The following is a 26,971-nucleotide window of genomic DNA, read 5'->3' as shown; positions in this document are numbered from 1 at the left end:
CAATATTGAGTGTAAAACTACTTTTAAGGATAATTTTTACTGAAAGAAAAAACAAAAACAATTTTCCTTGTTACCTCCGCTACTAATACGTTGTGCTGCATTTTCTTTCTAGATTTCATAATGCGAACTATAGCAGCTTCTATCTCATGCTTTCTGTCGTCATCAACTTTCTTCTGAGTCTCCTTTCTTTCAGGGTCCGATTCACCTTGTTTGGCAGCCACTGCAAAAATGTAATATACCGCAAACTCAGTTAAATGGTAAGGAAAAAAAACTCATCACAATTTGGAATTTTCATCTCTTTACCCAATCTCAAATGTCTATCTAAAATATGCAGAGAGTAAAAAAACAAAAACATTGTTTCCAATGGATACGTTATCTCTGTTTAATATTGTGACTCTAGTACCATCACATGATATGGCGGTCTAAAGTCTAATACATTTGCAATGGGTATGAGGTCTGTTTCTTATGTGCTTTCCCCAGACCATAACTCCAGAAAGCCTTGTAAAAACGAAAAAATAAATGCAACATAGAAATAGTGGAACAAACATAAATAGAAGAAGCAAAAGTACTAAAGTAGTTGCATTGACCTTATATTACTTTTAGCAAGAAAAAACTTCATACATTTTTTGATGGGCCGGTTTTAAACTGGTGTAGTTCACTTTCTTACCACTGGAAGGGGGTGCAAAGCGACTAACACATTAGTCTTCCCACACAAGTCACCATTTCCTCAAAGTCTACCTCTGCACCCATTTTGGAATATGGTTCACGCACAACTGAATTATATTTTATACTCTGCTTTCTAAACTAGTATTTGTTTACCATCTAGACTCTGCTACTTAAGAGGGCACTGACCACTGCCCTACAAGATGAAATAAAAATCGGATTTGAAATAGTTTTTTCTTTATTTTGACCTGTTTCACCCACCTGTTTGGATCTTAACTCTGTGCAGCTTTGACGTAAATTGATCATTGACAGTGAACACGTGACCACATTCTATTTCTTTTGATTTGGGCTCCTTTGTGAGTACTCTCTGAGTGGGCTTTCCACATGCCAGAGACTGCAACGCTCTCACGAGCTCTCTTTCTGGGATATCCGTCTCTTGCTGGATTTCCTGTAGAAAGAACAGAAATCCACATATATGCATGACAAGATAACCATTTACAAACCATCATAGCTTTAGGAACGAGCAAGGTGACAGGGTCTCTTTAAAGGACCAATATATTTAGTGTAATAAAATAATTAAAAGTTGCATATTCCAGTTGTTAAAAGACAGATCATCCCTGAGGATCCACTAGTGTGTATTTTAGGTATATGGGACCATATGTGTTTGGAATCGACTACAGTTACTGCTATAAATCAAGGGCACTTTTTGTGCCCCATCAAGTAATTGTACTCAAATGGATTTCCCATATACCACCTACCAAAGGGGGAATGGATAAGGGAGTTGGATAGATTGAATTCTTTTGAGAAATGTTAAAATGTACATCGGGAGGCTGTAAAAAAAGTATGCTAGTATATGGGGAAGGTGGGTCGAATATAAAGCATCTAGTGCCTGCAAGAACATAGCTGAAATGCAGATCTTGTTACCTTAGCCCAGTATTATTAGTCATGGACGGTATGATAGATTATTGGTGGCGGTGAATGTTTGAATAATAATCAATGTTCAAATACTGTATGTGTAGTTGGAATTAGAATAAATCGTATAATGTTATTGAATTTAAGGACGTCCCTGTGCAGGATTGAGAAAGGGAATTTCTTTATCTCTAAATTAGTTTTTTTGGGGGGGGTTCTTTTTTTTTGTGCTTGTTTTTGGTTTAAATGTGTTTGGATTGCATCGTTTCATGTATATGTTTTTTTTGTTGTTTATGGAATATATAATTTGAGTAAATAAAAAAAAAGAAGAAGATTGAACATGCAGATTGAAACCACCACATATGAATTTCATTATTGCACTCAATGCTCGTTTTTGCATTTTCCATCCTCTTACTTTGCAGTAAAGACTGTTAACATACAGAAGTGGATGACTCAGAAATGACTCGACTCTTATTGGATGGTTCAGTACAAAGTTTCAGTTGGACAAAAGATGGGAGGTAGGAGAGTTATGAATGCTTGGGCATCCAATAAATATCCATTATTTTTGTACTAGAATACCTTTAAAACATTATGTAACTTACACAAATCAAAAGGGAAAATCCCAGCTACTGTAAATCAATTTAATTAAGGGTTGCACCTGAAAATTTTGAAAAAAAAGTTTAAAAAGGGCAGAATAGTTAAGGAAAACACCCTTTGCATTACTCTTCTAGTCAACTGTTCAGAAAAGCAGAATACAAAAAAATATATACATACTGGAGAGAAAGGGATTTTATTTCTTACCTCAAAAGTGTACTTTTCTCGGTTATTGAAGAGTATTAATATGGTCATCTGGAAGGTTGAGACTTGCAGTATGTGTTTTCGTGTGTTGGAACCAGTAACTTGGGCTCCACCTACACCGACTTCAGAACCATCCTCCTGGAAACACAAGCCACATGTCCAGGTATTTTAGCTAGCCGTGCTTTCCTATGTGTGGCATCAAGATGACATTTCTACATATTCTATTCTTTCCACTAACCTTTTTGACAGGTCCATAAAAAGTGGCGTTGAGATCTGCAGAACCCATGTGGTGCTGCAATGTGAGTTGCCGTCCACTATGCTTAGCAAGATAAAACCTTTATCAAAGCAAAGAAAGCATTTTAATGACTTACACTGGTACAAGTACAATGGCTCACAAACTATATAGCAGTAGAACAGATGTTAAAAGAACTCCACTATATGCTCAATGTCTCAAATTGCTGTATAACAGTCACAGTAACAATTCAGACAATTTGAAACCCTTTCTCAGGGAAACAGTCCCTGCGTCTCTAACTTCTAAGCAACTGTGCACAGAATAGAACATTTGCACCTGTGTCGCCAGACCTTCTCAGCAAAACTGAGAAAAAACAAAAGCTCATCTCCCATTATGCAGTGGAGACCTTTCTTGTTGCTGTCAAAGAAAATGGTATAGAGGGGGTGAGAGCACAGCTTTTCAGGGGGTCATGCGGTGCACCGCATTTGCACACTAGCTTCTGTTGCTAGAAAAATATATTCTACTTGTGATTTCAGTAACTTTGGATTTTAAACCAATAACCTGATATTTAATATTGTATAATTGAAGACATAAATCCATATTTATAATAAAAAAACAAGAATAAAAATTGGATTTATTATGCAGCCCTTGTCGAGAAAGTCTGGCACATTTGGGACTACTTATCGTTCAAACCTCTCTTTACAATGACTGCATTCTGTACTGGGTTCAATATCCTACAGCAAGTCACCTCTTTTCTTGAAAGCAGCACCATTTTATTCGTCTAGCTCAGGATGGAAGATAGCTTCAAAAGGCAGAATTGAGAAGCTTCCAGGCATTATCGCAAACATATACAGGGTTATTCGCAAAATGGTGAAGAAGTTAGGAGAAGGCAGGAGAAGTGAACAATCTAGGACAAAATAGCGGATTTTAAAAAATTCTCCAATTCAGCTCACTTTAGAGTTTAGCTATATTGTCCTAGATTGTTCACTTCTCCAAACGTTTCACCCTTTTGTGAATAACCCTGAGAGTGATAACATTTGGAAGTGGGGAAAAAAAAACCCCACAATGGACCTGTGTGGTTATTATGTTGATGGTTCTCATCCAATAGTGGTAAAGTGGTGTAAATACGTGAGCTCCGACTAAGGGGTAGGCAGCTTCCACAGTATCTTTGGCTCAACAGTGAACACCGTAGATGTAAGAATTAAACCTCCATACCAATTCAAACAGCCCATATAAAACTCTATTCCATTAGGGCCAGGGGGACATGCAATTAGAGTATCCGGCTTTATCGGGGATTAATGAGAGAAATCATGTAGTGGATTACAATCCCTCCAGCTTGAAAGTTTTATTGAAGTTGTGATGGTTATATATATTCAGGCTTGTTAGCAGCTGGCTTGGCTTCCACTATTCTGGACTATTCCAATTGGTGGCGCTTCAATCCCTACATCTACTGTATATAACAATAGTATTGGAGACTCAGAACTTTTCTACAGCGTATCAAGAGTATTTAGACAAAAGTTGCATGAAAGAACAGGTTAAGATACATTTTTAAATCAAGTTAAAAACACAGAACACAATGGAGTTTATTTATAAACTTTTTTTACACAAGGGTCACACAACTTTCACTCAGGATCCACACACTTGTTAAATTATAAAATGCATGATTAATGGGTGAAAGTTGTGTGAAAACATTTATATAAAACAGATCCCTATGTCTTATATCACCGAAAACTGGGACATTTAAAACCAGAGGACTGCCAGTTTGCAGGCACATGTGTAGGTTTGCGCTCTTAGAATTACTTTAACTTTACCTTCTAAATACTTCAAACGCATGCCGGGCAGCAGGTGGGATGTTGCATTTCGGTGTGGCCGACTGTGTGGGCCAGTAGCCAGTGGTAAGAACTCGGACTGTGAGATCTACCCCTCCTAAGGACACCTAAAATACAAGGCGAGAGCACCAATAAGAATGTCATGTCAGACAAGAGAGATGAAGGAACAGAGAAACCATGGGCACATTGGACAGATCACTTCATACCCCTGTTGTCTGCAGATGTTGCCTGAATTCATCCATAGTGGTGTTGGAAATGCTCATGTCTCTGAACATGCCCTCTAACTTTGAAGTGAATTGGCACCCACATTCAGTCTAAAAGGGACAAAAAAAAAGTTATGCAAAAGTTAATTCTGTAATACTAATATTTAACAAAATGAAGTAAAAAACACTGGTTTCAATATAAAATGAACGGGACATAACAATTACACTGTAGTTTCTGATTAAGGAAATCCCAAAAATAGGATTTTTGTACTCACCGTAAAATCCTTTTCTCTCCGTTCATTGAAGGACACAGGGCAACCGATCGTAGATCCTGAATGGTAGGGTATATCGCCACCTGCAGGAGTAGGACGCTAGGCACATAACTAAAAAGACAAGACAGCCTAGGGGCGGCCCCTGCTGGTGGCCCAACCCCTCACTTGCTGACAAGTCTCCAGTAAGTAACAAGCAGTTAGGAGTGTACACCCCATAAAAGAGGGCGGGGCCTGTGTCCTTCAATGAACGGAGAGAAAAGGATTTTACGGTGAGTACAAAAATCCTATTTTCTCTCCCGTTCATTGAAGGACACAGGGCAATCAGAACTCGATGTTCCGCCCAGGACAGAATCCCGAACACCTCTCGACCCGCGGCCACGCTTTTTGTGCCGCCCTGGTGGTTGATGTACGCCACCGCGGTGGCGTTGTCCGACTGGACCCGGACCGCCAGGCCCTGGAGTCGGGTCGACCAATGAAGGAGAGATAGGCGATTCGCCCGAAGTTCCAACACATTTATCGACAGACGGGACTCCTCCGGCGACCAACGACCCTGCACGGTCCAGGAGCCCAGAACCCCGCCCCAGCCCCAAAGGCTGGCGTCCGTGGTGACCACCGTCCAATGCACTGGAAGAAAGGACTTCCCCCGCACCAAGACGGGGGAGTGAAGCCACCACCGCAGGGAGGCCCTCGCCTCCCGAGAGATCCGAATCTCCCTGTCCAAGGACAGGGGGGACTTGTCGCACTGCTCCAGGATGTTCCTCTGCAGGGTCCTGGTATGGTGTTGCGCAAAAGGCACCGCCTCGAAGGAGGCCACCATGACAGAGAACATTTTTTAGCTCCTTACTCCTGACGCTAGGCAAAAAACTGGAGACTTGTCAGCAAGTGAGGGGTTGGGCCACCAGCAGGGGCCGCCCCTAGGCTGTCTTGTCTTTTTAGTTATGTGCCTAGCGTCCTACTCCTGCAGGTGGCGATATACCCTACCATTCAGGATCTACGATCTGTTGCCCTGTGTCCTTCAATGAACGGGAGAGAAATGTAAGTTTGTGACAGCATTAAAAAGGAGAACTATGATGCAAGTGATTTCCACTCAGCCTCATAGTTAGAGCTGACCTATGAAATTGAAACTGTCACACGCCGGCTCTATTGATCGGGACGTGAGTGAACGCATACCATCACTCACTCACTTCTCATCATCTCCCTGCAGAGAGCCGTGGCTGCCAGTCACCGCTCCCAAAAGGGAGTCCCCCCCCTCTTCCAGCGCTGAGTGTAGGAACGGATGGGGCACAGCTGCTATGCCTCTAGATAGGTACAGCCCACTGTCGATCAGCCAGCTGAATCTCAACAGTATTGTCGGGATCCGTCCCGGCTGCAGCGCTCTCAGCATATAGTGAGCTATAAACAGAGCTTTGGGTCACGGGAGGAGGTTAGTATATGTCCTCCCAAGACCCTAAAGAGAGCTATGGGATAAAAAAAAAGGTTTCCCCATAATTCTCTCTTTTAATAATACCGTAAAAGCCCAAATGCCATACAATGTTCTCACTGCTAAGCTATACCACGTGCTTGCTAAGCATGATCAAAATGGTTAAGTACAGATGAGACCTTCTGAGTAACACTGTAAAGCCCAATTCTCTAAAACATGCTGGCATACAGAATGAAAGGACAGTCACCTTTAACTTGGAGATCATATTCTTTTCAGAGTCATCAGACACACTCTTGTTGGTAAGTAGTCGTCTAGCCAGATGCTGCTTGTAGTATCGTTCAAACACATCTTTTTCTTGCATGAATCTAAAAAGGACCATTGCCTTGTCAAGTATGGATTCCACCTCCTGTTCTGTGAGCTTTGAAAAAAAAAAACCAAAAACAACTTAGACAATCTCTATGACACTAAATTGATGAAAGATTTTTATAACCATCATATGAACACACCCAAAAAGTGGGGCTGTGCATTAAAGCATCCTCTGCATATTCTTGCAGTTTCAACATTTATTAAAAGGCTCTCAGCAGTGTTATATATATATATATATATATATATAACGCGATCTGGATGTGCACGCTTTCCAATGACGTCACACACTATACCAGCGTGTTGATGGCTGAAGGTGGGGGCACATAAAAAGGCAGGGGTAAGGAGGAGAGGTTGTGCCGGAAGAGACGAACCGACATATCTACCGTTTGAGCCTTAAAAAATTAGGGAGAGGATTTTCTAATAACACTGACAAAAGGTAAATTAAAGCATTTTAACTTCACTTACCAGTATAAGAATGGGCACCTAAGCACGAGTGTTATCTACATGCACTAGGTTGTAGTGTAATATAAATCATTACAATTATGATCACTATGTATTTAGCTGAGAGGGTTGGCTAAATGTAAAAATTCTATTGTTGACACATATACACATTACTAACTAAGGATGTTTAGGGTTCATATCAAGGTCATATATTTATGCGCTAATAGGGGGTGGGGGTATTTAGTTCACATTTGGCAGATTATCCATACCCTGGTAGTTATTTCACATTGGGGTACATTAGTGTGGTGATTTCTAGTATTTCCTTTGTGTGTGGGGGGAGGGAAGAGGGGTGGAAGTCTGTCCTCATACCTGGGAAGGGGTTTGCATTGATCCTTTTGCTCTGAGTGGGTAAGGAAAGGTTCAATCTCTACTTCATTGTGGAAATATATGATGATTGAAATTATGTATAATGAAATCTGTATATAGATGTACCACTAAAAACTGATTTTATATTTGTAAATGGATTCTTGCCTCATTTTTTTCCCCCAGAGGAAGGGCATGTGTATGTGTATATATATATATATATATATACACACACACATATATATGTATGTATGTATGTATGTATGTGTGTATGTATGTGTGGCAATAAGGCGGAATCGAGACAATGTATACACATGTATGTTTTTAATGGAATCTATGGAATTTTATGGAATTGAGATAACATTTTGTATTTTTTTGAATACGTCTGATGCCTCGTTAAAACCCCACTGACACTTTGATGTGGATTTTTTTGTAATATATTCCTTATTAGGGGTGAGGAGTTTATAGATCTGGGTAGTCAATAAATGTGTTTCTAGTGTTATATCAGGAAAGGACCAAGGAGCATTATTCCAACTTACTAGTACCAGTATTTGTTGTTTTTTTTACGTTTGGAGCTGAAGGCAACCACTATCTACATAACAGGTTTCTGTCATAGGGTTCAATGAATCTACCTATCTAACAGCTTATCTCAACTCCAAGCCCCTGCGCCAAATAAAACTGTATGCAAATATAAAAAGACACAATGCAGAACACACACACAGACATTCAAATTAGGGGCGACAACAATCACATGAACCTACATTGATTACCATGTAGATATGGACATTCTCAAGACCCTTTCATTTCCAACATCAAAAACAATGGGGACTAACAAGAGAGATATCTTAAAAATTCAGTGCAAGCTATTGTCCTGCATTCCAAGACTAAGTTCTTGTGTTGACAGGCTTTCGTTTGCTTCAGAACGGATTCTTTCCACATGCAAGTCTACAGAAATGGCAAAGCAACTAAAAGTAGGTCAACTGCTCTAGAAGAAACAAAAACAGCTCAATCATTTAAACTTGTCCGATTCAACCTTTGTGTTCCACAAGTCAGTGGAGTAGTTGTTTAAATAACACTTGCATGCTCATAACTGAAGATTTACAGCACGTGAAGATAAAGCACAGGGTTAGCCAGGGCAACTATACTTACTCCTTTAACTCCCTTCTTGAGCTTGTCATCGATAAATAAGGAAAGGTACTCGGGGGATCTGGAGTTCAAATTCAGGAAGTACTCAAAGTCACCAGCAATGGTTTGCTTGAAAAGACGGTCATTACTAAACGACTCTTGAAGAAACCTGTCAAATCTACTCTTCAGGTCTAGCAGGCCCTGTAGGTAATAAAGACCAATGTAAAGTGGGCATGAACCGTTACATCGCCGAAATGAAATTTTGAAACCGAAAAAAAAATTGTCAGGCCCAAACAGAAAATAAATATTTCTTTTAACCATTTAAAATGTTCTTAAATATTTATTTTTTTCTAAACTTGTTATATATTTTTTTATTTTTTAATAAATATTTTTATTTTGTCACATTACTGTTGGGGGCTCTGGGAAATATCAGGGACCTAAACAGACCCCTGATATTTCCCTTTTAAAATAGAAAAAGAGATTGAGGACACAAACTCTTTTTCTGCAGCCCCTGTTATGAATGAACAGGAATCCAGTTCATTTTTAACTTGTGAAGATAATGTTTACCATGTCCACAATCAGGAATGAGCAGGAAGTGATGTAGAGCACTTCCCATTCATTCATTATTGGGGACACAGTAAACATACTCTGTCCTTAATTATTTACAGTCAGCGAACACTGATCACTGACTGCTTGTACCCGCTCTCCAACCTGACTTGCTGTCAATCGAGGGTGAGTCGGCCTTCTGTGACAGCTCACAGCGCTCTCTTCCCCCACCCCGCTCAGCCGACAGTTTCTCTCCTCCCCGCTGAACTGTGTCAGTTGGTACACAGAGTAGCGCCCAGCAGGGAGGAAACGAGGGATGCACCGCAATTTCGGCCAAAAGATGGTAGTTTCGGCATTTTGCCAAAAGTGCAATTTTTGGCTGATAAGTTACGGCAGCCAAAATTTCTGAGCATCCCTAATTCTAACCACTAGAAGCTGTCAGTGTCTTTATGGGGAATCCTGCTCCAAACAAACTGCTAGAAATTAGAAGTATGTACCCCTTATGAATGGGGAAACAAGCATAGTGAGGGTTTCTCAAATTTGACTTGCACAAGCATACTTGCACGTTAGGGGCATGCTCCCCCCCCCCCCCCCATCTCCACTGCCAACACTTCCAGATTCTCTGAAGTCCTCTTTGGCCATTGGGTGGCTACTAAAGTCCTGTGCATGTGCACAGAGGTACATATTCCGCAGCACCCGGCCCATTAACAGCTTCTTAGAGATGTAGTGAGTGGGCTGCATGGTGCATGTACGCAGGGGAGAGACGCAATTTTCTTTTCACTTGTCTTCCACTTTAAGAACGTTTTTTTCTTTTTTATACCAAGGTATCAGGTGGTGCTCTTAGCTTATCACGTTTCCCAGGCTCTCCTTACCTCTATTTAAAGTGCTTACAAGTTTTCAATTAAAGAAAAGACAGCAGTCATTTAGGTTATTAACACACCATGTTTGTTAGCTTGTTTACTGGCAACGCTAACAGTAAACTTAACCAGGTTAAAGGGAATCCTACCTGGATGTAATCAACAGGATTCTTCCCTTCCCCTTCTTCAGAAACCAGGGCTTTTCCCTGCTCTCGAAGGTATAAACTCATACATTCACACATTGTCTTCAGACCATTTGGAACTCTACTGAATAACTTGTACATACAGGCCAAATCTGTAAAAGACAAAAGAAAGATTTAAAAAAGGATCTATGTTCATGAAACCACATTTATTTACTGCTACAAATAGTATACCACTAACTTCTCAGGCCCCAGAACTGGGTATACCAGGCACAACTACCTGTGATTTCCAATATTATTTATATAAATTAAAAATAAATACATAGATATATATATATATATATATAGTATTCAATGTCCAGGCTGTAAGCAGGGCCTCTACTTCTGTCCAAGGCTTTATTGAAGCTGAGCTATGGCCAACATATAACCCCACCCCCCTTCCCAAAGGAAGGGTCTAATGCTTATTTAGCCTAGGGGGATACTACAGAGGAATACTTACCTTATTTCAGGCTAGGTCTTCTTTTATTCAGGTATTTATGACTGGTCCCACGAAGATGTGTGTTAGCTGCTAGTGGAGTGAACAGGAATAAGGCCAGTATTACTTACTGGACAGCCTAAGTATGAAATGAAGGGGCTTTGCCGGGATTGATTGGATGATTACCAAAGTCCCTGCATTTCAGACTAGGGACGCACTGATACCGATACTAGTATCGGTGCCGATACAGAGTATTTGGGTGAGTACTCGTACTCGCCCAAATGCTCCGATACCTAGCACGAGTACTTCCTGTGTCAGGAAGCCGGGCAGCGCATCATTACACGCTGCCCGGTTTCCTGATTGGCCAGGAAACGACTCCATGATCTCTCGTCACTTGTGATGAGAGAGCATGGAGCCGACTTCCCGGCCAATCAGGAAACCGGGTAGCGTGCAATGACGTGCTGCCCGGCTTCCCGATTGGTCAGGAAGCTAGAAAATCCGGAAGCCAGGCGCCGTGTAATGACGCAGCGCCCGGCATTCTGATTGGCCGGGAAGCCGGCGTCATGCTCCCTCATCATCTCATGATCATAATATTAAGAAAGTGACCTTAAAGCATTCGTTTATATTGCTTTAGAAAAAACGTGACCTGTCCCTTTAAGAAAAAGTATCGGTAATTGGTATCTGCGAGTACTTGATCAAAAGTATCGGTACTCGTACTCAGTCTTAAAAAAGTGGTATCGGTGCATCCCTATTTCAGACATATTGTTAGCTTAGTCAGTTTTTTCACTCCAGTATTAAAAGTTAATCATCAATGTAAGAATAAGTTTGAAATTTAGTGCAAAGAAAGCACTTAGCAAGTCTGCTAAGCTAAAATATATTTCGAGCAAGGAGCCAAAATTAATTAAACCCCTCCCAGGTATACAGTAACAAGCTGCCATTCCACAGTACAAGTGTTTAAATATAGGTCACCGGTTCGTTGCCGGTATTCCAATATTACATCCCATGTATTCCTCCCATTCTCACTCATTCACTTGGAAAAGGAAGATATGACTGGCTTCTATAAGCAACTCAGGGGAAAATTAGCTCAAACTCAGATGTACTGATAAAGGCATTAAGTGTTTAAATGGTTCCACTTCTCCTGCCTCTCTGCTTATTGATAAAGTAAACATGACCTCGCTAACAAAAGTGTCCGAGTTAACACCTCTGTAGTGCATGTAGGCACTTGTGACGACAAGCGTTAGTTCACATCAGACATGTTTAGCATTTCCTACAAGTCTATGGGGATGCAAAGTCTTAATGAAGCTGGTTAAATGCATGAATGAGATCAAATGCAGGTCAAATACACCCGTCAATTAATTCTGAATGATCTCAGAAGCACCTCAGAGTCAAACTGATGTCACTGACACAAGCCCAAAGTCTTAATCCCATCAGTCATTTACATGTCAAAAAACAAAGCCTCAGTAGCCAGTAGAATACAATGTCTAGCAGTGAACCCTGAAGTATCCATCCCAGCATCTTGCTACAAGCCTAACAAATCCCAGGTGTGACGAAATTGCGCCCTGGCGCCTGGGCTTTTGTCAGACTCCTCCGCATCAGCTTTGCTCTCTATCCCCCCCCCTGCGGGCTGTGTCCCCTCCCAACCCCGCTGCTCTCCTCGCCTGTATCAGCAGAGGCAGCAAGGATCGGAGAGGACACAGACCTCTGCAGCCAGTACCCAGCGGAGAGGAGAGATCGCTGTCAGCAGCTGTGACAATTACAATGGACGTTGAAAATAAAGCATTGTTAGTGCAAAAACACTTTTTCAGCTGGCTCCTAGATTGAAAGCGAATTTGTCAAGCCCCGCTATAAATGGTCACCATACTGGCCAATAACAGTATAAAAGGCAGGAGGGGTCGAAGCAGCCGTACACTGTTAGAAGTGTTGAGATGTATTACAGGCTTTAAGATGCATGGTCCCAAGGTTCTGGTGAAGCTGTACAAAAAGGTACAATCAGACAGAGGAAGGTGCTTGCTTTTGACTTCTAAAGCCAGGTTAGGTACTTGTACAAATGTGAAAATACAAATAATGTTTTGGGGTTTTTATTGCGTTGGTTTTTGAATAAAAAAAGTGGGTGGCAGCTCTTGTTATGATGTACTGTGATTGCATAAAGAATTTATTCTATCACTTCCTACTTAGCAGATAGGATCAGTATGTCACATGTGTTGAGACCATTTGGCACCCTACTCAGTAATATGTACAGGCCATGTTTGGGTGGTGTGCCACCTTATATTTGAGGTATGCAATTTGCTCTATTAACACCTTCTCAACCCACTCCAAACCCAAACCTGGGATTAGAATTTATGTTTAATTATATTTCAATACACCAAATATTCTTGTTTGACAAAAGCTTAGTCAGGTATTGCCAAACATTTCCCATCTGAACTACAGAGATGCTCATACTTGTCCATACTATAATTATGGAAAGCCTGCAGACTAAACTAGAAGTCATACCGACATCCGTTGCATAATAAGCATATTATTAAATACAATTCCAAACTCTCTAATATATGTGGGCTTACCTTCTGTCTTTCCATTCTTCAACATATGGACTAACCCTGAGTTTTCCATCTCCACAATGGTCTTCATATGTTTGGAGATGAGCTCTCTCTCCACAACCTTCACAATTGGCTCCTCTGTGGATTTGTCTAGACAGTGCATGACTCGTTCTATCTCTTCATTTATTCTAGCCTCCACTTTCTTTATATACACTGAGGCACTGTTTTCAGCAAGAAACTTTTGGCTTTCCATCTGTTGAAAAACAAAGCATACATTCGTGATGCATGATATTAAGGGCTGCAGCATTGTGACACTTGAAGTTACATTCATTACCCCTGGAGTTCTTCTAAGTCACATGATGCCTGCCCAACCAAATGGGGGGGAGAAATGCAGGGGGTAGCCATGTTGAATGGTTTTCAGCCCTCAATGAGCTCTACACAAGCATAAAAAGAACCTGCACAGAGGGAATCATACAAGAATATTTTTCCTGTGCACTGCAGAGTTAACTCGGGTAATTAACTTGTTCCACACAATCCTAATTTAATACAGTAAACTCCCCGTTATCCGGCATCCACTGGAATTGGTAGATTCCGGAACAATGTAGTTTCTGGTTGCTTGAGAGTTGCTATTAAAAATAGGTCTAACTAATGCCATACCCCATACTATACCATAACAAACTCTGTATTGACGTCATATTACTATTGAAATGCAGTAATCAAAAGCAAAGACAAATAGGCACACGATCATTTCCAGGATAATACATGCCGCAGAACAGCAAGTACACAGGGGATTTTTTTTTCTGGTTAGAAGAGAGTTCTAGTTAGTTGAATACCAGATAACAAAGCGTTTACTGTACTACCAATACTTACTTATAAGTTTATACTGACTATAAAAAAACAAAAAACTATTTTATCTTCTTTAACTGCAGCAAGAGATCATCATGGTTCTGGATGCAGCAAGAGCAAACTATCCACTGGGTCAAAGAAAGCCGACCTCTCTAAGGATGGCCGTACAAGAAATCCTTAAAACTTGTAATATCAGTCCCATCTCTTGAACAGATCTACATGTAGAGTTTAAATTATGAACTGCAACACAATACCATAAAACACTTCCAATATTCAAAATGCTAGTTAATGGTGCACAGTTTTCTCAGTATCATGGAGAATCTGTGATTGCTTGGTGCTTTTCTACCTTCAAAAGCAATATCTAGTGTTTTTAGAGATTTTCTTTATTATGCTAATGGAGGAAAAAATAGGTATATATGAAACATTGCAAATGATAAGCATGTAGTCTCCTAATCGGCCAGCAGGTGGCATTCTAGTCTATTTCAGCTGATAGACTTGCTGAAACGAGACTGAACACTTCAAGAACGGGATGAAGATGGAAGTATCCGGAAGGCTGGAGAGCGCTGACATTTCAGTGCTGGATGGGATTGCTTGTCTGCCATAATGTGCGAATATACTGTACATACTAGTGCATTATAGCTACAAGCTCCTGGGGGCTCTTTATTATTTTAACTTTAATTCCATTATATAAAAGATATAATAGACACATCCTTTCAAATACTAAAAATAATAATGATGTGCTTTTTTATTTTCAAACCATGTATTATCTAAACTGAGAATGTATGACGTTGGATCAACCCTGAAAAGCTGACAATGCAGGCACTGAATAAATCACCTGGAAGAACTCTGCAGACATCTCTAAAAATGGAGCTTCAAAATCTTCTTCGTAGACGGACCTTCCTTCCAGCCCAAGGATCATAAGCATCTGACAGGCATTTCTAATTGCACCTCTGTCAAGAAATATGGAGTGAAAATGGTTAAAAAAAAACAAAAAACCCACCTGTTCCTTAAGCCGCCATTTTTTTAAAGCGGATGACCAGGTCTCGAAGTGACATTAAGGCCCCGTTCGCCCTCTGCGCGATATGCAAATCCCGCGTTTGTCGCGCGATTTGCATATTGCGCGACATCGCGAGATTTGCCGCGCGATGTCGCGTTCAAGCTTGCATTGAGCAAGCTTGAATCGCGGCTAAATCCGCTCCAAAAAGGGTCCTGCTGTAGCGACACACGACCCGCGACAACCCATTGGATTGCATTGGAGCGCGATATCGCGCGGTAATTTGCCGCGATATCGCGGGAATTACCACGCGATAAATCGCTCAATGTGAACGGGGTCTTAAGGCAAATTTTTTCCCCCTCACCCCAACGTTAATTAAAGCACTTACCTTAAATTATGTCTTTTAATCCGATTATCTTCTTTCCTGTAGTTTTCAGCCTTCTCTCCAGCGATGCGGCAAATCTCCGATCCAGCGCTGACTCCTCTGAGCTTGCTGGCACGTACTCTCTCACGGTGTCTGCATGCGGGTGCACGCGTGCCTAGACTTGCATTGTGTCTTTCCTCGTGTCCCGGCCGAAAATGTGAACTGCGCCTGCTCCCGCCCTAAGATGCTTTGCGGCCGCCATGCAGTTTCACATTTTCGGACGGGAGCGCGCAGCGAAGACGGGGTAAGTTTAAACCGCTTTTAAAAAAAAAAAAATCTTTTGCCTAGCAGTAGATATATGCAAAAAAATCTGAGGGTTTAGAACCCCTTTAAGGGCAGCTATAACACTGAGCAACAGATCTTATGGAAAATCTCAGTGTTGTAAAACATGCTTTGAGCTTGCCTTAGTTTATTGAGGGGTGTACTACTTCTACTAAGATTTCTTTACAAAGCAGCATATAAATCTTGCAATACTTGGGCGTAGAAGTTCCACTAACCCCTTTGTGACTGACTAAGTACAGTGTACGTCGCCAGCATCGGTTTGGGGGTTTTAAGTCATTTTCAGGCCTAAAATGTGGAATATAACATGGGTGCAAAAAATGGAAAAAAGGCCTCAGTCATGAAGGGGCTAACATTCAATATATACACTGAACCCGTAGGTTTTCCCTGCATCAGGCATGTGTATTTATGCCACCACCAACTTTTGATGCAGATAGGCATTTAAAAAACCAAGATCATAGATATGGTCCATGAAGAGAGCAGTGGTGAACATATTTCAACTGCTTCAGTCTTGCCCCAACTCTAACATTACCGTCAACATTCAGATCTTGCACTATTTTTTCTGATCGCACTGCACCTGAACAGAGGCCATTCCTGTACCTCACGTTCCGGTGCAGGCGATCACACTGCGGGCGAGGGGCATGTCTGTGGTGGCATTGACATGAATGGCATTGTCACTCCGCCTCCCGTCCCGACATGATCTATGCGATCTGGGATTGAAACACGCTGGAATGCGCTGGATATGGTGTGACTGGGCCCTAAGAGCACCATTATAGTCTGACTGGCAACCCCAGTGATTAGGAAACATTACAGATTACAATGCATAAAATAGAAGCGTACTGCTTCCAAACTATCTGCGGAATCTGACTAGGGCTGCCTTTATTTTCATAATCACTTAGTTGGCAGATTATTTTTACAATGAATCTCATAAAAAATAAAATTAAACTACCATCTTTTATTTTAAATACCGTGTTACAAACCTAAGGTTTACGTCAGAATAAAACTGCATGCACAATTATTTTTTTTTACAATTGCACTGCACTGGAATGCACTGCATCGCGGTACCATACGTTCCAGTGCCTGGCAGTGGGGATCGAAGGGGACACAGACCGCAGCATGCAGTGGGCTTCTAGCGAGGAGAATAGGGAGCAGAGTGGCGGCAGCAGGAGGGGAAGAGGGGGGTGATGTGAGGTACACAGAGCCCATGAAATAAGCAGAATCAACTAAATCGATTAGAGAATAATTGACAACAATTCTCATTATCAATTATCATCGATTCAATCGATTAGTTGTTGCAACCCTAAATAAGACATCAAGTTCCACCCAGTGCATTTTGTCCTACAGCCCTTCATTGAGAGCAACATTGTAGGCGTTCCTATCCCTTTTAAATGTGCACTGTGGGATATAGAACTGCTAATAACATTTTATGAGCTTGCTATTAAAACAAAGACAAAAATGCCATAATTAGGTTCCATTCCAAGCCAACATTATGGAAGAGGAAGAATGATATACTGGATGTCTCCATTCAAATAAATAACCGGTCTGTACGCTTACCTGTCCACAACTTCTCCTTTCCTCTCTCTTGCAATCATGTCCAACAACGTCTGCCGCAGGTGATCTCTTATGCAGCCATAGCGTACTACTTGATCACGGAATATTATCAAGCCCAGATTATAAACATTTTCAACATTATTTTGCTGAACATAGACTCTATCCTGTAAACAAAGTGAATGGCAAATGTAAATCTAAATTGCTCTTCAGAAATGCATTAATAGGGTGCAAAATTCTGATCACGTGACAAGAACAGGACCAGGTATCTTGATAAACTGTCAGTACCTCCTGCCTTGGCATTTGTCACTCCACCATACACTGCCCCATTACACAATGCACTGGCCAGGGCCTGAGGAACTATAATCAAAGGTCTATATAAGCTTGGGCACTCGAGTCCACTGGTTCAGGAAAGCTGGCTTAAAGTGTATTTTCACTTCTGTAGCCGGATTGGGATAACACCTCCTTTACACTTGTTACATGTTCCCTGTCACATAGCACAAGCTAAAAATGCTTCTTGCAGTTTAAGCTGCTTTTAATTGGGTTAGGGTTTTAAGGGTTAACATTACTACTTGCTCATTTTTCTTTGCAATGGTAGCAGAGGCTGTGAGGGGTCTGAGGTGGCTTCTTCATTGTATGTTTAACTAAGGGAATAAGAGAAAAATAAACAATCCCAAAATTTCAAATGAATGGCAACGCAAAGCAGCTCCCACAGCAGAACGCACAGTAGGCGTGACTGCATGGTGCAGTGCATTAATCACATGCGACTGCGATTAATGCACTGTACTATTGTGAACTGGCCCTCAACAAACACTGACAGACACAATCTTTAACACACACACTCCCAAAAAAAAGTATTTTTATTTTTTTTAAGATCCATGGAGTCTCCCTAATTTACGGAACTGGAGTGGATCCTCAGGCTAGGGTGGACTGCTGTACTGTGACAGAGCTCCATCCATATTTGCATTGCTTGTTCAGCTCCCTTGCATGCCCTATACAGGTGCCGGCAGCCAGAATGTGACCTCAGTCTAGGCACCCCTATAGGACACGTGAGGGAACTGTAAGCAATGCACATATGGATAGAGCTCCCTCGCAGCCACAGCCCCATCGCATCCCACCTCAAGCTGACACTCTGTGACGGGCAGCATATTTTAAATGCGGCTTGATGTGAGAACCGACAGTGTTGCGATAAGAAGAGGCTGAGGAGCCTAAAAAAAGTGTCAGGCACGCAGCGACCCACTGAACACTTTTGGGTCGTGACCCACCAGTTGAGAACCAAGGCTCTAGGATGTGATGAGTCGCATGATCTTAGACTTCCAGAGCAGAAGGGGAGCTAGACAGCCGGCTCTGAGGTTTAGGTAAGTATATATTTGTTATTTTTATCACTAGACGAAAATAAGCACTTAACCCTTGCAGTGCGGGGGTAGCCCCACTGCAAGGGTCACGAAAACTTGTGCCTCGAGTTCCTCATTAAACGATTAAAAGCCTGGCTTCTGCATTTTCTGTTAATGAGAGGAACAAGTCACACAGTACTGTCCTAAGTCTTTACGTAAAGGAAGATCACTGTGAAGGTGCTCAGAAAATGTTGGTTTCTGTCATTTTGCCTCCTGCAACAAAAACATCTAAAAAAGGTAACCAAAAAAACCCCAATGTTTTTACATTATTTTCCAGTATGTTGTGTAAATGGGAACGCACAAACATAGTGGGGTTTTCTCACAATTGACAGCATAACTTTATATAAGCCATTCTGATGATTACAAGCATAGCCTGTAACTGAGTCGCACTATAAAATTGTTGATTAAACAAACAAAAAAAAGAAAAAGATTAGAATATAATTGCATTTAAGTTACTTTGTTTCATGCAAACATGGTATGAATAAACATACCAATACTTAAAAAACCCTTCAAGTGTGTGCCGGTGAATTACTTTTATTTACTATTATTGTTTTGCACGGCGCCATCTGTGTGGTCCACCTGGGCAGCACATATACCTTGTGGTTTTGAGACCGTGGCAGTGCGAATGGGATTTGGACTTTGCTGTCAATAAACTAGACTTCAGGGAGGTCCACGTCCAATACCCCACCCACCTGCGACAAAGAGACGAAAACACCTCCAGATAACGGGACCAGACATTGACGACTGAGGAAGTCCACCTGCAAGATTTCCAGATCTGGAATGTGTACCGCAGACAGAGCTGGGAAGTGAAGTTCCACCAAGGAAAGAATCCGGTCCACTTCTCTTTGAACTGTACGACTTTTGGTGCCTCCCTGATGGGTATTGTAAGCCATGGCTGAATTCTAGTTTGGTAGCCCTGTAACTGAGGGTCCAGCGTCCAACTGACTTGCCCTGAGCTCTAGGAGGTTGGTTGGGAGGCAAGCCTGACATGATCAGGAAATACATAATCACAATGTTAGAGCAAATACAAACTGAAACACTCACCATGTACATGAGGATATCTCTAATCATAACCATGGCAGTCTGGTGGTCATTCCATGCCTGGTTAAGCGTTTGTAAGAAATTGTTATTTAAAGCATTTAACACATCTTCTCGAACCTGCAGAAAGCACAAATAGAAAATTACAATTTGCCAAAAAACAATAAAAATAATAAAAACATGTTTTCTGTACTGTGCTGGCAGATCTCATCAATTGAACACTGTCTGCCCCAACAAAGGGTTAAAGATCTAGAAGAATTGTATGATAATGGAGGGGAAGCTCAGAGTGTCCCTGGTCATTCTATGCGGACAGACTGAGTTTCCTCTCACTTTGAAAATCAGAGACTACAAAGACACATCTAAAAAGGTTAGAGAAATTTGTATAATGTGTAAATAGGAACACAAACATAGTGAGGGGTTTTCTTAAATGTGATTGCAAAAGTGGAAATAAACTTTAAGCAGCACCGAGGGTGGGGGGAGAGAGAGGGTGGGGGGAGAGAGAGGGAGATTTCTTTAATGCAACCAATCGATTAGTTTAAAAAAAATAATCAATTATAAAAATAATCGTTAGCTGCAGCCCTACAAAGGATGCAAAATTGCAATGAAAGGGTTAAGCCTAGCCGTCAGCAGACTGAACCTTCTCAACTTAACTAAAAGATAAAATTACACTCATCATCCTTAGCTCAAGACAATGCTGCAACTCATGTAATGTGACTCAGCAATTTTTGCAGACGTTAACCCTGTAGGGGGAATTGGCAGGAGAAACAATCAAACACACCAGGCTCCAACCGGGACCAGTAAAGCGCTCTGTGGCTAAGCTTGCATAGTACACTAGGAAGGGAATTAAAACATGAGTATACAAAATCTAGAGCAGCTGAGCATGGCAACCAATCAGCTTCTCTCCAGTTTGTTCAGTTAAGATTTGATAATGAAAGAGAAAAGCTGATTGGTTGCCATGCACAGCTGATCCAGATTATGTCTGTTACAGTTTTGATAAACTTCCTCCAAAAAGGTGTCTGGAGAGCTCCACAAGCAGAGCCCGATATCCGTAGGCAACAATAAAGACCGGTCCCCCTGCGTGGCGTGGTCCGGTGTGGCCTTTAAACAATCACCAGGGATTAGACGATTTGGAAGCTGCAATAATGAGCCCTCATAGCTACACAGTTGAAGAATCTTGACTGAAGAAAAATTATCTTGAAAAAAATATAATGTAAAACGGGTTTTCTATTCCCTGAGACAAGATGTCCATTCCTAGGACACTAACATAAAACTGAAGCATGATGGGAATGGAAGGCATTATACACTCTTGTGCGCATGCGTGAGACTTATGTCATGGGCACTTGGCCAATCCAGCAGCCAAAGAATCAGAACCCAGAAGATGACCCGGACTAAGATGGAAGTGCTGTCGAGGGAGGAGCGCAGAAGGGGACAGTTTGGCAGTTAAGCTCGCCATAATGTGCCAACATGCTGTGCATACCAACACATTAGGGCAAAAAGCTCCAGGGGCTCTTTCCTGCTCACTGGCACTTCAACATACTCTGAGCTACTGCTTTCTACAGATACATCTTGGACTACAAAATGATTACAACCTGCTGGGCATGGCTTAGCAAGGTGTAAAAGGAGTGATGTATAATAGTTAATACTTTTATAATGAAGGTGAACTCGCTGCTTGGCAGAAAGTTACTGTTTAAAAAAAAAAATTCTCAACATTTATAGCTTGATTAAAGTGCGCTTATTATGCTTCCTTCAAAGCTTTAGAAAATAAATACCTTTGTTTTATTGTAAGATAGTAAAACATTACAGGTCATCCAATGTAAAGAGACACCCATGACATTTTTTTACCTCATTATTTTCAATAAATGTATGAAATTCTTAAAATACCTCAAGGAATTTGCAGCTATTGCAGTGGAAACAAATCCCTTGGTCTGATTATGGCTTGGCTACGGAGCACAACTGACATTAACCCAGGACATTCCTTTCTTGCTGGAATCTTGCCCTACTAACATGATGAGGACCAATAAGCTCACACTGGTCCTAGAAGTGATGTTTACCTTATTTATGAGATGTTCCGTCACCACTTCTCTCAGCCCTGTATAAAGCTTCTCTCCGTGCTTATGAAGCACCATGGTATAAGCATTTCTATACAGTTCTTCAAAACTCAAACCACTGTTGTTCTTACGCTGAATTTCTTGTATTGCATTCTTTAAAAGATCCCAAATGCTGTTAACATATTTTTCATCCATAGTCATCTGTAAGACATAGTGATGGAAAAAGAATTAAAACATTATAAGTCTTCTTTTTAAACAAAAACAAATTTGATGCAACACCATCCTGTTTAGGATGCTGGAAAAGCAAAGCAAGTAGGGATGTTCAGATACCAAGTACCACACTCGGTACAAGTACAGTTGCTTCTCCAGTTCCAAGACTAGAGAAAAATTCTAAAATTAGGAGGCAGCTGTCATTTTTAAGGAGCATACGGAGCTCCTGGGATTTGTGCATCCCCATTTTAATGCATTATTATTTTTTTATAGATGTATGTATGTATGTATATATATGTGTAATATATATATATGTGTAATGGTACCACTTGTCCAAGTACTGATACTTGTCCAAGTACTCACAGATACAAGTACTGAGACATTTTTGTTTATTGTCCTGTAACATTTTTTTCTAGAACAATACAAACGAATGATTTCAGGACAGTGGTGGAGCGCCAGAGCCAGGTCCCAGCTGCAACCCTGGTAGTTCTCATGAAAATGTCAAGTATCGGCACTGGTATCTGAACATCTCTAAAAGCAAGACAGCGGTGGAAAATAAAAAAATGATCCCACAGACACATTGACTACTATATTGGGACCCTTCATGGTCCTACAGCCATTTGCCTTTTGTCGGCAAAAAAAAAAAAAGGGACGGTGAGGTTCTGACCCTTCCCATTCTAACAAAAGAGAAAGCAGAGGTTCTGGTTCTTCCCAATTCTATTAGAAAGAAAATCCACTGGTCTGGGCGGCAGTTTTTGAAAAGACACTGATTTGCTTTCTGCAGACAGTGCCTTGTTGAAATGTTGACCAATAAATCTATTTGTGTTGCTTCAATACAAGACCTGCGAGTGCCTCTTCCAATGGACCGCTTGTATCCAATTGCCTTCGGAGCACTCAGGTACTTTTTACTCTTAACTGATGTATATTGGGATTTCATCTTCAAAATGTACATGTTTCAAGGGCTCGGTCTACCCCGAAATGAGTGTTTAACCCTTTCCCTGCTACCAACTGGCCATGGCAGTATGCCATACGTCAGTGGCTTCCATCCTTCTGCTATAAGCTCATGGTGGCTTTAATGACCATGTACTTATACCAGAAGGGTTCCCCTAACAAGCCGCTGATGAGATCTATTAATGAAAATTATTTTTTCTATTTGAAGAAGGAAATGTCAGGGGTTTGTTTAGACCCCTGATATTTCCCCTGAAGGGCCCCTGCACAGAGTAAAAAAAAAATACAAAAAAAACCCACAACAACTCTCCCCTCCCCCCCACACAGATAACATACAACTAAAACAGTGTGCGCCATATTGTGGTGTACGCTATGCACATGTGCAGTGATTGATTTTTGCTGTGCGATTTTTGCTTTGCTGTGCGTCGTGATACACTATGTTGCAATGAAATATATGCCTTTATCATTTTATCACAACGCTTTTTAGCACAAGTCGCTTATTTATAGTTTTGCGTTACTTCATTTTTTCGAAAAAAGGCCCAATTTAAAATTTCCAAACATTTGTTATTTATTAACTCAATACAGTTTTATCCTTTAGATTTGGTTGGAAAAGTATTTTTTTGTGCACCGATCCTGATTGTAGTGTGCTTTTATCAATGTATTGTTTATTTTTATTGGTTTCATATTGATTTGATAAACATTTGTGCAATTATCACAGGACCTACAAAATTTATTGCAGCATCATTTTATTCTACCGGGCCTGTGCTTTCAAAAAAATATACGGTTTGAGGGAGGGGGGTCTTTTATAAACGCTAGCAATGCAGCAATTGCAAAAATGGTGTGGCCAGCTGAGGTTAAAAGCGTTCCTGAGGGCTTGGCAGTGAAAGGGTTTAAGGCTACTGTCCATTTTTATCAACAAAAGTTAATTTACACAAAAGGAAGGGTTCTCAGCATATGGCAGAACACCACAAATGTCTCTCCCCGTGTAAAACAGTGACCCACTTTCCATGAGACGTCAGTCAAAGCACATGTCTGAGGCCAGAACACCCACTCTCTGTGTCTGCACACACATGCTGCTCCCTGCAGCACAACTATCTCCGGGAAAGGTAGAAGCATTGGCCGCACAGATTGTATTTGCAGGGCAAAATCAGCCCCAGAACTGCTCAGAGACTTGTTGCATGCTGAACTATGTCCAATCTGCACCTTCACACAGTGACAGATGTAGATATACTGTAGAACTATACGCAGACGTGTAAATGTGAACGTATAGGGGTGTGTGCCTTGTAGGTAGCGCATGCACTCAGTCCAGCCACATGTGAGGTCATTCGGTGACATTCTGTCTGTACTTCACTTCTACTTAACTGACAGATCTTCATCAGACATATTTTGGGACCTGTAGTCTTCCCAGACACATTTTTGCATAATTGCTGCATGTATGAACAGCTTTATTTTTATTTAAGCCTGAACAAGGAGAAGCAACCTAAGGATAAAGTGTGGAAGGGGCCAATAAATCCAGCCCCTGCATGCAGTATACAGAGGAAGGAAAACAGTCTGATTAGAGCGATACAGGATATCTGATTGTATTAAACATAACCAGTATTAATTGGGGTTATATAAAATAAAAAAATTTGAACATTTAGGGCTCATTCACACCAGAACTAGCTTCAATGTGTTGCGTTTTGCAGCGATTTTACTGCGATTGATGCGTTTTTGGCTTTTTTTCTGGCTTAAAAATAGGATTTCAGGTGCGTTCCAGTGCCTGTGCATGCATTTTTGATGCGTACTGGTGCGTTCCGACAAAGCTAAAATAGTGCAAGCAGTATTTTTTCTGACTGCATCAGAATGGACTGCACTGGTGTGAATCGAGCACCAGAAATCCCATAGGAAAGCATTGTGATGTATTTAGGCTGCAGCAGCCAAACTGAACGGACTGCATCACAACTGCATCTGGTGTGAACCAGCCCTGAGTCTTAATTAGATTTCTGCAGGCTGACCTGTGGCAGCTTTATATTTAATTTTGCCTCTTAGCTTCGAGAGGCACACTTAAAGAAGAACTCCGGGCAGAATAAAAATTTACCCTTTCAGTGGGGCTAAATAGGTTAGAAAAAGATCCGTACAGCAAATTCATTTCGAGAACTTTCATCCGGAATGAAAAGTACCAATATCTCTATATAATGCCATGTTAAGGGAATATTTTTTTTTTCTCCAGTGTTTTCACTGAAAAGTTAGAATTCACTTTCCTGCCGTGTATAGATTGCTGTTGGAAGTAGAATGTTGGAAAACTATGAGGGGAGTGCTTTTCACTCACCTCATAATTCTAGCCGACCTGTGACAATGAGACTGTCACAGGTCGGCTCAGTAGATCGGGAAGTGAGAGAACACATACCGGCGTTCGCTCACTTCTCGATCCTGTCACGGCTCTCTGCCGTGACCGGGGAGGGGCTTGATTCCCCCCTCCGATCCTCCAGCGCTGACTGGCGGAACTGACGGTGGAGGGTACAGCTGGCTCTGCCTCTAGATAGGCAGAGCCAGCTGTCAGTCATGCAGTCACACAGCTGGGCGGATCCAGACATAATTGTCGGGATCCGCTTCAGCGGCTCAGTATACTGTGGCGTCTCAATATACCGCGAGCTGTAGCTCGCGGTATACTGAGCTTAGGGTGACAGGAGGACGCTAGTTTGTGTCCTCCCGTTAACCTAAGGAGAACTATGGGGGAAAAGCCTTAACCCCATAGTTCTCCTTTAACATGGCAAAACGTTTCTACTTCTGGATGATGCTGAAAAGAGTATAATGGCCAGAAAGGGCGCATTATTCAGGAAAGGACTGTCTATGTCCTTTATTTTACAACCCCAATAGAACTTTTAGTTCCACACAGGGTAACCAGAAATGAATGAAGAAAAGCAGGGCTGTGTGGGCACTGGGATTTGTTTTCCGTTCTTCCCTCCTATCAGCATTCAGCAATTTGTACTACTCATCAGAACAGATGGCTTGTTCCCATTGAAATGCAGTACTCCCTAGACATCACCCTTTCCTACAATAAACTTGCCTGAAACACACTGTACAAATCAGAACTGGCAGAACATATACTGAGCTCCCGCTGAATAACTGAGCATTCAAAAAAAAAAACGGTTACAGACAAAGAGTAATTAGATGTGGCCTGTAGAATGATGTATATACATTGCTGTCTATGCTCTTTGGGGATAGAAACAGAAGTGCAATAGATTTCATTTATTTCAGTGAATTTTAATTCAGTATTATGTTCAAAAATGACACCTCTGAAATGTTTAGAAAAACCCCTTTGTAAGCTATACAAAAATATTTATTTAGTAAATTACCTCTAATACATATACATCCTGAGCAAGCTCTTTTACAAGTACACCTACCTATTTGAAGTGCCTGGCTAAGTGTGTTATCTGACCGTATTTAAATTCTGAAAAAGTGCTCTAGACTATATCCATATTCTCTATACTTGTTGGAGTTCATGGGTTCAAAGTGTTAAAAGTTAATCTAAACCAAATTACTAAAATCTCACTAAAGGTTCATCAAAGTAACCTCTGCCTTCCAGCAATATGTATTTTAACGTTTACTAGCACCTTGCTGAGTATGTGTCAAAATACATCCTCCCCTTTAAGAAACAGCAACTGACACTTCACAATGCTGCTGGTTCTCAATCCAACCAGGGATTGAGGACCACTGATGATCGAGGACCAGAGCAGTTGGTTCCTGATCATGTGATCACTATGTCAGCACTGACTGTTCCATTCATAAAAATGAAAATCTTTAGCCTGAAGACAAACACTGCCATCCTCTGGCTGCAGTGCCATGTATTTAATAGAGGTCAGATACAGCTGATATATACACACACACACAGGGCTGCAGCCAACGATTATTTTCATAATCGATTAGTTGCCCGATTATTTTTTCAACTAATCAAGTGGTTGCATTAAAAATAAATCTCTCTCTCGATAGTGAGAATAGTTGCCAACCATTCTCATAATCGATAATTATCGAATTGATTAGTTGCTGCAGCCCTACATACATACATACATACATACATGAAGGGGGGGGG

The 26,971-nt window shown here is 41.2% G+C and overlaps 1 protein-coding gene across 3 annotated transcripts in view; it reads right to left on the bottom strand.

Annotated features, from left to right (window-relative positions):
* The window catches only part of CUL3 (cullin 3), a 63,169-nt gene that overhangs the window by 3,973 nt on the left and 32,225 nt on the right, over positions 1-26,971 (bottom strand). Inside the window, exons 2-15 of one of the 3 annotated variants that reach the window (XM_018556063.1) lie at positions 21,748-21,945; positions 19,703-19,816; positions 17,271-17,431; positions 14,855-14,969; positions 13,198-13,426; positions 10,174-10,319; positions 8,646-8,822; positions 6,574-6,744; positions 4,638-4,745; positions 4,414-4,538; positions 2,609-2,705; positions 2,374-2,508; positions 925-1,111; positions 75-220 (exon numbers count right to left, since the gene is read on the bottom strand). In XM_018556063.1, the coding sequence (XP_018411565.1) occupies positions 75-220; positions 925-1,111; positions 2,374-2,508; positions 2,609-2,705; positions 4,414-4,538; positions 4,638-4,745; positions 6,574-6,744; positions 8,646-8,822; positions 10,174-10,319; positions 13,198-13,426; positions 14,855-14,969; positions 17,271-17,431; positions 19,703-19,816; positions 21,748-21,945 (2,109 nt within the window). Of the gene's footprint in view, positions 1-74; positions 221-924; positions 1,112-2,373; positions 2,509-2,608; positions 2,706-4,413; positions 4,539-4,637; positions 4,746-6,573; positions 6,745-8,645; positions 8,823-10,173; positions 10,320-13,197; positions 13,427-14,854; positions 14,975-17,270; positions 17,432-19,702; positions 19,817-21,747; positions 21,946-26,971 lie in introns of all 3 variants that reach the window. The other 2 variants (XM_018556064.1, XM_018556065.1) reach the window with 2 other exon arrangements.

The sequence above is a fragment of the Nanorana parkeri genome, unplaced genomic scaffold (genome assembly GCF_000935625.1).
Source record: "Nanorana parkeri isolate BGI_ZX_2015 unplaced genomic scaffold, ASM93562v1 scaffold223, whole genome shotgun sequence".
Lineage (NCBI taxonomy): Eukaryota > Metazoa > Chordata > Amphibia > Anura > Dicroglossidae > Nanorana > Nanorana parkeri.
The sequence above is the reverse complement of the archived record's forward strand: the minus strand, read 5'-3'. Positions and strand labels throughout refer to the sequence as shown.